Here is a 13,316-nt window from a genome sequence, read left to right as displayed (position 1 = left end):
AGGGGACGCAAGCCTATGCTGTGTGGAGATAATAGAGTTGGGTAAGGCGCAATCTGGTGGAGGAAGTTAGAGTTTTGGGAGCCATGAGGGCAGATTACCTGGAATCTTAAGTTCTGATTACAGTGCAGTTATGGTTGTAGGGATGTCGGACTAACAAGAAATGTTAAGCAATAAATGGGTGTTGGCCTTGCCCTCTCTCTTAGCTATTTTGATCGCTACAAAAGCGCGTGGCCTACAACACTTGAAAACTGCATATGTTTCCTTCATGGATTCTACACATCTGAAGGTAAACCAAACTAAGTCCTTTGTAATCATAGCTGGGGCTAAAAAAAGAGCTTAAATCCCATATGTGGACACTGAAAGAATAGCCGTGGTTGACACCTTCCCCTATTTGGGGGTCCTCTTTGACAAACACCTATCATGGTCAAAGTTGGTGGAAGGAAGAAAGCTGGTAATGGAGAGAAGTACCTCAGCCGTTAAACCTTTCACCCAAAAACTGGGCGCAAGACCATTACTACCAATAAAAAAACGTACCAGACCAAAGTAAAGGCGGCAGTAACGTACGGGGCTGTTGTTTGGGGTACGGTAGCGCCAACTATATTGCAAACCATAGAGAATATCTTTTTTAAATCCATAGTGGGCCTCCCTCTCTTCCTCAAACCACATTTTACATTTGGAGTTGGGTTTGCCTTATATAGCTGATCAATACAATTAGCCCCAATCCTCCTGTGGCATTCAATTTGGTGGAGGGATACAGTGACACTGACACAAATAATAATCAAGAACTGCATAAGCATGGGCAATGGGAGAATGTCTAGGTGGCTCAGCTATGTGGAGTCAGTACTGAAGGAGATCGGCCTCCCTGAATTGTTTAAGGACCCACTGGCTTGTAGAAAGGTTTCTAAACAAAAGGTCACCAATATGTTCTTACTGATGGCGGATTACAAGCAAAATGAATATCACCGAGGAAAAACATGCAGTTTTTATATAGCGCCAAAACCCTCCATTAATAGGGTATTCCTATTTAGTAAATGTCACCAGGCCGCAACACAGATATATATTATTGAGGTTCCTCATGAATATGATTCCTTTGATGTTAGGCTATCCAGAAAAAACATATAACCACTCAGATTAAAGTATGTGTGTCCATGTGATAACCTTTCATCACAAACTGAACTGCACCTAGCCTTATTCTGCAGGCTCTACGAGAAAGAAAGGAACTACCTTAACTACGTTAACCCAATTTTAAAGCAACAGAATTTTAATCAATGCTGGGTTGCATTATATTTTTTTAAATTGCTATCTGATCCCTGGTTTGCTTTTCGGTAGCTACATTTTTATGGGCCTGCATGAGAAAGAGGAAAGGAGGGCCGCCTAGAGTCTTGAGCCTGTCATGCGGTAACTTCATTTTAGAGCTTTTAGTATGTGAAACGGTTTTGTTATAATAGGGCTTTTATTGTAAGATCAACAATTAATTATTTGCAGAGTTTTTAATATATTACCAATACATATTTTTTATTTGTGCTTTTATGATCATTTGAATTAGATCGAATAAAGATTGAAATTGAATTGAAAAAAATGATATATAGCTAATAGGAACTCCTGCCAAACCCCCCCCCCCCCCAAAAACTTTCAGCTTGAACACAAATTCATAAAGATATCGATGTTCAAGATTAAAAGCGTTTAAGATACTGATTTGAGGCCCTGCACATGATGAGCTCTTTTTATCTTCAATAGTTTACTGTATTACTTTGTTTTGTAACCAGTGTATCAAAGAGTACTGATTTTGGCATTTTTCTTTTCCAGTAAATTTCTGAACTGAGGAAACTCTGCACTTCAACATGGAGGAACTGCATGATGTTCAGTTAACTGAGATTAAGCCTCTTCTCACAGATAAGGTAAAACCCATTGGAAAGAATTAACTAAGTGACGGAATATTAGTGTATGTGTGGCCAGTGTTACCGACTTGAAGTGATACAAGAAATCAAGGGGGAGTTGGAACTTTCTTTTCTAAATGTTATTTTCAGATTTTTGTCTTTAAACCTGGTCAGGGCAAACTGCATTATAGTCTTGGAAATTCACATATAGTAATTGTACCATCACATCGTACAGGTATAAAAGATTCTGCGGTGGTCCTGCCCAAACATTCCTACAAATGATAGTTTGCTAGTGACATTCTAAACCAGCTCAAACTCTACTCCATCACATCACTTACTATTCTTGCTTTTTCATAACCGATACGTACATTGTCTGTATTGTGGACCTTGTTGAGGTTAAGTGAGGCAACACACTTGAAAACCGTGATTTATAAAAGCTAGGGAATTAACTGGAACATCATGCCCTGGGTGCCCTCAATGGATTGTTAATCCCAATTTATTTTTCGGTTTCCTTTAGTCATGTAAATTATTGTGATGTAGGAAAGCATAAAAAGTGTAGGCCATGGTTTACTGCTGCAGTGTCTGCATGACGGCACAACTGATGTTGTAAAAAATAGTTTTTGGACTGGAAAAGTGACGTGACAATTTCACTTCCCCCGAGGTGACACATTTCTTATTGTAGCTGTTCAGTCAAGTTGAGGCTTATGTCCTCTTTATGGAAAGAATCTCCTGAAATTTGACATCAACTGACTCCTTTGAGATGTGGTATTAGGCAATCTTCTAGATATTAGGGACATCATTGATTAAATAATCTAAAAGGTAAAATTGTTAACACAATAGTTTCTTCATTACATTCTCAATAATCTTTAGGTGTTGCTTTTTGAATACTTTGAAGTGGTTTTCCTTTGCGAAAGTCTATTGGCGATGAGTTTCTCGTTTTGCAGTGGGTTGTACCATGTCATGTTTTGAATTTTACTTGTTCACTATATGGTATTTGTCATTTGTTGATGTGGTACTGGTAAAGAAAAGCAAGCTAATCTACACAAATAATAAACAGTTCAGTAGCCAATGGAAATTAGTTCAGTAATACTCTTATTCTTTGCACATACCACAGTTTAATCGCTTTGGAGCCTTTTAGTATTGAGTGAAAAGTTAATGTTGGGCACAAAACATTACAGATGAGCACACAACATTTTGGATGAGCATAGTAAATGGAAATATGTAAAGGGTTGAGACCTGCCTTCTGAAGATTAAGGGGCATTGAAGTTCAGTGCATTATGAATAGTGTTATCCTTGTATGAGGGTAGCTAAGCCTCATCCTTCAGGGTTGATTTGTTCTAGTTCTGTGCCTTACCCTTAAGGAACTAAGCCCAGTATCTTGGCTACAAACTCACTGCTCGGCTACAGAGAAATACGCAACAGTCTGATATGACTGGAGTTTGGCCTAACACAGCACAAATATGAATGCTTGGACACAATTGCAAAATATTACTACCAGATTTGGAACGCTCCAGCAGGATCCTTGAAGGAGGTGCTAAAAACAATATACATAGTGCAGCATACACATTGGAGTAACTATTTAAATAGAGCAGTGGAGTCCTTAGATTTGGCGACTGAGATTTGGTCAATGGAAGGAATAAGCTACATGACTGTAAGAAATGATATAAATATACAAGTTGGTCAGCTATCGTTGAAATTGGACAATGCCAGTTGTGAGGGAAAAAACCGGCGCCAGTTAGTTCTAATCGCATCCTATGAGGCTCACAAAACACAGCCATATTTAAGTCGGAGAAGAAATGTCTGAAAGAGAACCTCTGAGCCAGACTGGTGCCTCTGCAGATAAAAACTAAATCCTAACTGTAAATCGTTGGCAGACTATTTCATTACAGAAAGAAGTTCCTATTGAATCTGATGTGCATTTGTCCAGCACTGCTACAGATATGAAATCCTACTAAAATCAATTTTTCTGTCAATAAAACCGTGTGGAAACAGAGGAGGCACTCCTCGTGAATGTTCCCTCTCGGATATGTAAAAGCTTCGCAAATTCAGGCAGGTGGCAAGAACGGCCATGAAAGAAGCAAGGTGATGAAGAGTCTGAAAAAAACCACCACCTAGCTGGCGAAGAGCTGCATCAAAACAGCACCTTACTTTTCTTGTTTCCATAGGCTAAGGATGGCCAGTATTGTTCCCTCACCCTGCGCAAAAAACAGACTATGGTGTCCATTACAATGTCTTGGTACAATGTTGGCGGCATTAGTCTTTCACCAATCTATAGGAACGATGACATCTCGCACAGCCACATGGAGATGACCTGGTCATTTGTCTCACTAATCACATTTTGTTATAATGCAATCAGGCGTTGTCACCCAAGTTGCTAAGAAGCATCCAGATTTCACACATTAATCAGTTTGCACACTAAACTCCAATAGTGTCTCGCATTGCCCTGGAAAGCTTGTTGTGCATATCTAATTCTAGGCATCCGTTTTTCTTTCATAACCCTCCTGATTTCTACAGTTGTTTGGCTGTATAATTTTCCGTACAATTTACATTGGACATATGTAGTTGCTTGTGCTTTTTCTTCATCCAATTCTGATGTTTGATCCCATTCCCTGTATTCCTAAACTATGCTCCAAGATAGTTATAGCTTTTTGTTGATGCCAAAGTCTGGGAGCCCAGCCTCCATTTTAGTGTTTTCCTAGCAAAGTGGCCGAAAATCATCGCCTTTTTAAAAAAAGTGATTACTAACCAACTTTTTTCGTTCTTTATAGATGTTTAGGGCATCTAATCCCTTTAGGAACCCTATCTTTGTATGGTCAAGAAGAAGCATATCATTTGCGTTTTGAAATACATACTTTCTTTTCTATCTACCTTTGGTGTAGCTAGATTGCCCCTTTGTAGCTCAGTGCTTAGAAACACTGTGTATAGGTTAGTAAGTGTTGGGGAGAGTACATATCCTTGCTTCAAACCTAATCTGTGTTGAATTTTGGGGATACAGTGTTCCTCAGCCAGTTTGACTCACTCAGGTCCAGCTATAAGTGGAGATGTTAAAGAGGTTGTCTGCAATTTTCAAGTTTCTAAGCTTTTTTTTTCTCCATAATTATTTGCTCACTTCATAGTCTATTGCAGCAGAGTAGTCTACAAAACAAGAGAACACCAGCATATTGTTCTTAGCTTTGGCTTGCTGTACGATGTTACTTAAGGCAACAATGTAGTCGATAGTCTAACCCCCCCAACCTTTGTGCGTAATTCGGTTTGATAGAAGGGGAGTTACTAATTCTTCAATCCACCATGGTAATTCCCTTAGTAGGGTACTTGAGTAAGCTTCCCCATGATACCTAAGAGGGCAATTAGTCTATAGTTTTTGGGGGTCTGTTTATCCCCCTTTTTTTTAAATTGGGTGCAGTATCATGCAGAACAGCTGATTGCAGTCTGCAAACTGTGTATAGCGGGAAGAGAACCCCTACCCAATATGCCGGGTCCAGCCTAAACATTACTCCTTGAAGTACATTCTGGCCTGAGGATCCATCCTTTCTTATTTTTTTTATTTTCACAACTGTCAGCTTATCCATCATCGATTTTTCTCCTGGTTTGTTTGTCTCTCTCGGTCTCTCTCTATCGGTCTCTCTGTCTCTCTCGGTCTCTCTCTATCTATCTCTCTCGGTCTCTATCTCTCTCTCTCGGTCTCTCTATCGATCTCTCTCGGGCTCTCTCTATCGATCTCTCTCGGGCTCTCTCTATCGATCTCTCTCGGGCTCTCTCTATCGATCTCTCTCGGGCTCTCTCTATCGATCTCTCTCGGGCTCTCTCTATCGATCTCTCTCGGGGTCTCTCTATCGATCTCTCTCAGGGTCTCTCTATCGATCTCGATCTCTATCGATCTCTCGGGGTCTCTCTCTCGGAATCTCTCTCTCTCTCGGTCTCTCTCTCTATCGATCTCTCTCGGTCTATCGATCTTTCTCTCTTTCTCTCTGTCTCTCTCTCTCTTTCTCTCTGTCTCTCGCTCTTGGATTTTATCTCTATCTCAGGCCCACCAGCCAATCTTTAATAGTTCTTTAATAGTGGCAATGCAGTCAGCATAACTCGTTTAGACTAAACATAAGTCTTATTCATAAGCTAATCCAACAGTGGCCATCCACTTGGTATTTTAAAGTCAAACACATCAACAGTGAAAAGGGGCATATGATGCAGTCAAATACATAAGCACTGAAAAGGCACTCATACTGGAGATCGTCAGCCAATGTATATTCAATAAAAGTTTTTTTTCAAATGAAATCAGCGAATATTTGACAATTATGATGCACTGGTTAATCCATTCTAATTTCATCTTTTTTGTATCAGTAGTTGTAGTCACTGATCAAAGTTCATCATTCAGAGGACTCAATAACAATCCTGCATAGTTATACGTGTAAAACCAGGTCCTTAATCAACCCTGATTGTTCTGACGTTACCTTTGATTCACTCCTATCGGAATGATGACCTGCCCCTCCAACCTTCGATACGGCCTCGACAAGCCTCTGCGATGCTCCACCACAATGTGGCTCCGCTCCTTGATGTGTGCCTCCGTAGAGTGTCAAACACTAGTCTGCACAAAACTTCAGTTTCAGATGGCAAACTGGTGAACTGTCCCAAAAAATGGAAATGCTGTTTTAGTTTGTCTTTGAGACCGTTCTCTTCCGAACTGCATAGCGCTAAGCACATGTATGTATAGCAAATAACCATGACCGCGCGGTATCCATCTATGAGTCAGGCATAGCTTTGAGTACATACCCACATGCAAATGCACAATGATCTATTAATCCTTTATTTTGTAATTTTGTTTTTCGTCCCTGTGTTCAAAACTTTACGATTACTGATGGACAGTATTTATTGATATTCTGTATACTGTCCAATTTTAGTGCATGAACAACACACATTAACAATGACTGTGCAGATCTGTGATCCAGTGTCCTTGTATTATTCAGCACTGTAATGATTTTTATTAATCAACAATAAAGAATTTCTCTCTCTATTTAGCACTGCTTTTAAACGTAGTAATGGTGCATTCATCTGATATTGCAGCTTGTTACTGTGACTCATAGCCTGTTAACCATCCTCGCTTTTTTGTTTATATTCCACTGTGTGGAAGAACACCTTTCTTTATGTAGCATATTAAGAAATCATGTGCATAATTAATTGTTTAAAAATAGAAAAAAGCTTTACTGACGCATACAGCATTTGGGCATCCCCCTCTTTGCATGCATAAGTGCAGTAAAGTCATTTCCATGGGTTTTGCCAATACTGTTTTTGTTTGTTTTACTTGCTATTTATTTGGAAGTGTCTGTGTATTACTTGGTCACTCCACTTAGAGAGAAAAACGTGAATAAATTTAGTCGTAGCAGAATTCCGTTTTTGTAGGAAGCTCAAGAGATATTTAAATGCCTAACCTTGCCTGCATAGTTTCTCTTTCCTGTGTGGTTTGGTTGGGGCCGGTGAGGAGAGACCCAATCAAATTGATCCCTTGTGGAATAAAGTAGGGCATTTGTTACCAAATGCAACTAAGGGCCCTACTTACACTTTGTAAGACAAATCACTTTCTCACAAATGCAAAGTCTATCCTGTCGGCCTTATTTCAGGTGCCGTTGGATACAATTGGACGGGCTATCTGTCTGTCATGTCTCTGACAAGTTAGCGTATTCTCCAAACCGGGTCCTTATTCTTAAAAGTTTACATTACACAAGGAACTTTCTTTTTCTTTCTTACTTTCACAACTCAACAGTTAAACATTTGGATACAGCATTGCCATTTCAAAGTTTCGCTGGAAGTAAAGTTTTTATTGTGCTCTGGTTCCTTTACAGTGATTTAACACATTTTTTTTCTCTCCAGATTTCGGCACAAAGCTTCCAAGACTTTGATGCTCAGGTAAGAGTTAAACTATCAATGTGTTTAATCGACGCAATTTAGCAACTGTAAAATATTGGTCAACTCCATCCCCAAATTTGATTTCCATTTTGAATAAGATTTTTTTATGTGCTTAATGCTAGACCTATAGCTGGAATGTAATCTAATGTAAACAGGTTTCGGAGACGTATAGCAGTGGCATACGTGTGAGATGAATTGGGTCTGATTTTGAGAAATTTAAAGTCCAGTATTTATCTGTCAAAGTAAACAGTGCTTTTTGATCAGACACTGTCTAGTAACTAGGCACATGTTCTATCAAGTGCAGAAAAATGATCCTTATTACTTTACATTTTTCCCATTAAAAAACAAATACGTTTGGGTTGTACATGTAACTGTGCCACGTATGGCAACAAGTAGGTCCTGTGCAACACATACATACAACACAGGCTCTCAGTCATCAATACGTGTGACCCATTCATTCACACACACATGCGCATACATCCCTCAACGACCATGCACTCGCTGACGCACATGGCAGCCCTATCATACTATCCCTAGTCAGTGTTTTGTTCAAACCATAGTATTGGGTGGCCTGGCCTGGAAACATGGCTGACAGGCTGTGATCTCCCGGCCAGCGGATTTGAGCTCCCGGCCAGCTATACAGTATAATTAGGCTATCCTGTTTTAGGTTTAAACCTATAATAACTGATAAAACCCACTGAAAGGAAAATTGGCCTTACCAGTGTAAACATATAAACACTGAAAAAACACCTTCTCAGCCACAAACTAAATGACATTCAAAGAAAGAAAAAGGAGGATGAAAGTTATTTTTATTTCTTCCTGAAGGGGCCCATACAATTTCACTTTGGTATACAAGGTAGCAGCAAGAAAGACTGGGCTAACCTTTTTCTGCTTGAGCTTTGTTTAGGTATGTCACTAAAATATTTCTTCTTCCTTTTGCTTTTTTTCAGTTTTTTGATCGTTGGTCTAAAGATGCAGGGTTTAGAAGCATGTTTTAGGTCTTGTTTAATTATTTTATTAACTGTAGAGAATCAGAAAATATCTGTACTATTTGACATTTTGGCTGGGTTAGAATCTTTCACTGGTAAAATAGCTGGTTTCATAAGAATCTTTCCCAATGTGTGCCATCACATTTACCCACAGGTAATAAGTAAAACCCCTTGATAGATTGGCCCCCTTTTGTAGTGAGTCGGTATTGATTGAAGGTGAATTGCCAAACACCCCAGGCTTTAAATATTATGCAAGGTGTAGTGACGGGTATATGTGAAAAAAGGGCTGTCACCAAGCATCTGGGATAGTGGTGAAAACATGACACTAGACTTTTGGAAAACTTGGGACATAGTTACTTGGAATGCTGCTCCAAAACGCTCTTACCAAGTTCAACAAAGATTGGAGTGATATTGTTTGTATTTGTAGTGATTCAGCTACGTATATGAAAAATTGTGTGATGTCCTGTCAAAATCGATACCTGAGCCGAAGTGCTACCCTGTAAGAGATCCTTGCCGCTTGGTATGCTGAAAGCATCTTTACAATCTTCAGAGTTAATGAAGAATTCTATTGACTTGGCAGTTGATTCTGGTGCACTATTTCGTTGTGTGGGAACTAAAATACAAATATTTCTCATTTTGTGCTTTGTGTGGCATCAAAGAGTCTTCCAACCGTGTCATTTAGCTGGTGGGTCTCAGTCCTAGAGGCTGTGAATGCTATCTTATGCATGTGACAAACGTTTACAAAAATGTTGCTGAATGATGATGCCAAAGGCAAGATATGCGAGTATCTTCTGTTGCATATTGATAGTGATTTGAAAAAAGTATACTGTACTGCATTCTTCATTTTTTACAGGAAAAAATGACTGATGTAGTGGACATAACAAAAAAACTAGAGTCTGAAAACACCATTGTATATCAAGTGTTCAGCATAACTGGTGTGCATGTGAAACATGTCCTTGAGCTGACTGGGCGAACGTTTTAGTGACTTTGCACTTCAACATGTTCTGTGTTGGAGTGCTTGCCACTTGGTAAGCAAAGAAATGTTGAGGAGTAATTCAGGAAATGTTATTTTACAATGTGTCAGAAATGGCTTGCAATGATGCGTAGAAATGTCCCTTCACCAACTATGGCATTTGAAGTCACTGAAACCTCAGTGGTACACTGCACAAGTTTTAGATCCCTTCCGTAAAGGGGAATTTTCTCAGGACTTTAAAAAATACTGTGTCATTTTTGAGTGATTCAACTCTGAGGGCATATGCGCCCAGTTGAACGCATTTGTTGCAGAATCTGTCCCAGGGAATCGCCATCTTCAGGTGCACCAGTATTGGCATTAAAAGCTATGTCAGTGGCCAGAGGTAGCAAATTCTGTACTGGCTGTTTTGGTGTTGCCGTCTCAGGTGTCAATGTTGGGAGGGCCTTTTCCCAGATTATAGTTTACATGGGAAGGCAAGAGTGCGCACAAATGACTGAAAGACTCACTGAAGAAGTATTGTATGGTGTACTATAATAAGTTTGTTTTATAAAAATGTATTTGGACTTCATATACACTTTATGTTCACGATCTATATAGCAAGTACTATCGCACTAGAAACAGATGGCAGTTATAAAAAATGAATAGTCAGCACCTCCGTTATATATCTGCAAATGTCAGATGACCAATGTAAGGGCGTGCTCAAGGAAAAACATTGCTACCAAAGCAGTGTTACTCTGTATAGGGAAAAGAGCTGTTCCATATAGTTAAATAGTCAAAAATATAATTCAGAGCACAGCATCAAGGTAGTTTGAAACTGACTAGGTTGTCAGTTTGATTTTAATTTCAATAATACACCAAAAAAACAAAGTGGGCAGAGTAATATAGTCCTCAAGTTAGTACAAAAATAAGTTAGTTCTTGATACGTTGACACGTAGGTGGAGCGCAAGTGCAGACAGCCAACACGTGTTTCGTTGTGTAGACTACTTTCCCAAGGCTGTTGGTAGAAAATATACAATATACCACTAAAAACCATGAAATTGGAAAATATGAATAGTTCTCCCAGTGTCAACCACTTCATGCTAGTGTTGTCACGTGAGGCTAAAATGCTGAAGTATCTTGTATATAGTTAACACATGAAAAGTGCTCGATAGAGACATAGTCAACCTTGACCATGTTGTAAGATATAAACGAAAAAAGGAAAAATACCCAAATAAAAAAGGGAAGAAGCAAGCAAGAAAGATATAGTATTAGTGCGGAAGACCTCGTCTAGAGTCCATAGTGTGTTCCAGATGTCCAATTTGAATTCATCCCTAAAAGAAGGTGACTTAGAGAAGTTTCAAGCACCGGACATTAGAGGAGGACGGAAAGAACAAGAAGTTCAAATTAAGAACTGATGAAATAGTACCTTCAAATGTAACTGTTCTGATTGTAATCAAAATATTCAAGACCGGTTCCAATCCCCTTGGTGTACTGGGGAATTTGGACAGCACAAGCTTCAAGAATATCCTGGGTACAGTGAATAGTATTCCAAAATCAAACGTGGTCTCTCATGCAAGAGTCAAACTGTGGAAAAAAGTACACTAAGATTGACAAGTACCTGCCAATTGTAAAGCTTCTTAAGTTACTCATGTATAAACCTATTAAGACAAGTTAACTCTTATGTCGCGAGATAAGTATTGTTCATGGGAGAAATAAGCCAAAGATATAATCATATAAAAATATTAGGGCATAACCAAGTGAAAAAGTATGTTAAACATTCCAAGATTTAGAAAACTACTGTTGCGGTATACATTGCGACATGTTATGCAAATGTCCCATATTAAGAAACTGCAGTGAGCACATTACATTCGGCCGGAAGCGACAAGTATAGATATAGAGATTACACAACCAGGTAGCATCCAGCCTGATACCGCATCTTCATTAATTAACGTTACTAAACGTTGTTGGGTGCCCATATTGCCGAAAAGAGATATTCTGCGCCCCACTTACCTTGTACAAACTAGGGTCTGTGGTACTCGTTGTGGTAGGCGAGACTACGATCCTAGACGCTCCATTAACAAAGTAAGATGTCCATTGTTGGTGCAGGGCAGACTAACAGATAAGAAATTAAGATCAAACGTGTAAACGAGGAGGGTGGGTTTGACCACTAGACGTTAGAAACGCTAGCATAATTAGTAAGCAGATCTCGTGATTAGACAAACTCGGCAGAAACCTTACCTCTGTCCGTAATGCTCCAAGCTCCCCTCAGAAAACTCCTTGAGTGTCCTGTAGCGTGGCTAAATATATATATATCCTGGACTAGAGCATGTCATATTAGTAAACAGCGAAGGAGAATATTCTTGGCAATATATTTACTGTAGCACGGGCGCCATCTTGGAGATAGAAACTCCATTTGTGGCAATACTCACTAAAACACCTTTAAAGCACATCCCATTGAGTGGAATAGTTAAAACGCCCAGTGCATGCCCACATATTCATACGTATAAGTGTGGGTCTAAAAACTAAATCTAGGGGGGGGGGCAAGATGGCATCTGACTAGCTGACACTGTTGCAGCCCTGCCGGTCTGGTCCCGAGATGAATTTGGGAAAAAACCCTGTTATACTCTGAAATGCCTAAAATAATTCTTCAAACTTAACCCGATTCATGGAGCAAGCTGAGTGCCTTCACATTCCGACGTCTGCTGGGTGAAAAGAACGAGCTGTGGTTGACTCGACGCTGAGGCATCTTCCATGGGCTACGACGCTCTCAACACGCTCCGCTCCCGTATCCTTGGCTGCCCTGCGGCGGGATTCATCCACAGCGTGCTCCCTGGTGGTTTTCTCTGTGATCTACTGAATCCTGCCGAACGCAAGGGAAGGGATACTGACACACAGGAGCCGCGGGGTTTGTCGGACGGTGTTCGAGACGCAAAAGATATATTGTATCCAACATACAGAAGCTAAACAAGTAAGGATGGCAGGGCGGAGAGTGAAAGTAAGTACAATTAAAAGCACACTACTGACGTGTCTGCCAGGGAGTGAACTTTCACAACCTAATCCAGTAACAATTGAAAATCGTCAGAAATGCCCTGATACACATTCGAGCCAAAAATAGGGAACAAAGCGAAAAACCAAATTCTACAGAAAAGAGCGAGCAGACAATCAAACAGGGAAAAAACACAAGTAAAGAACGCTAAAGGGGCAGATATTAGTCAGCTTACCCAAAATGCTCATGGTGGACAACCACTTATCTCCAAAATATTCGCTCCGATAGATGGGAAAATACACAGTGTGGTGTTGGGAGAAGTGGCTGACACAGAGGGTCCGAGTGACCGGACAGGTTTCAGAGTCTGCGCTGTCATATGAAAACACAATGGAGATTAAGACATCAATCTTTCAATCTAGTCCAACTATCAGGTTGGGAATGGCTTAGGAAGATAATGGTTATAAACTTCCACTACCCTGCCCCATTGTTGTCTTACAGAGCCCACAAATTCCCAATAATACTGTAGCGGAGAAGGGCAATATGATTAATGTAGATATGGTGACTCTCAGTGGATATGATGAGGAAAAGAACCTCTCTCTCCTGCCGCAAACGCC

At 40.0% G+C, this 13,316-nt stretch overlaps 1 protein-coding gene across 2 annotated transcripts in view; it reads left to right on the top strand.

Annotated features, from left to right (window-relative positions):
• LOC144768509 (protein NDRG3-like) overlaps window positions 1–13,316 on the top strand; it is a 355,018-nt gene that overhangs the window by 9,251 nt on the left and 332,451 nt on the right. For both annotated transcript variants that reach the window (XM_078652237.1, XM_078652236.1), the window contains exons 2-3: window positions 1,807–1,898; window positions 7,740–7,775. In XM_078652237.1, coding sequence (XP_078508363.1) covers window positions 1,842–1,898; window positions 7,740–7,775 — 93 coding nt within the window. In that variant the 5' untranslated portion in view covers window positions 1,807–1,841. The remainder of the gene's footprint in view (window positions 1–1,806; window positions 1,899–7,739; window positions 7,776–13,316) is intronic.

This window comes from Lissotriton helveticus, chromosome 7 (genome assembly GCF_964261635.1).
Source record: "Lissotriton helveticus chromosome 7, aLisHel1.1, whole genome shotgun sequence".
In the NCBI taxonomy this organism is placed as follows: Eukaryota; Metazoa; Chordata; class Amphibia; order Caudata; family Salamandridae; genus Lissotriton; species Lissotriton helveticus.
The sequence above is the reverse complement of the archived record's forward strand: the minus strand, read 5'-3'. Positions and strand labels throughout refer to the sequence as shown.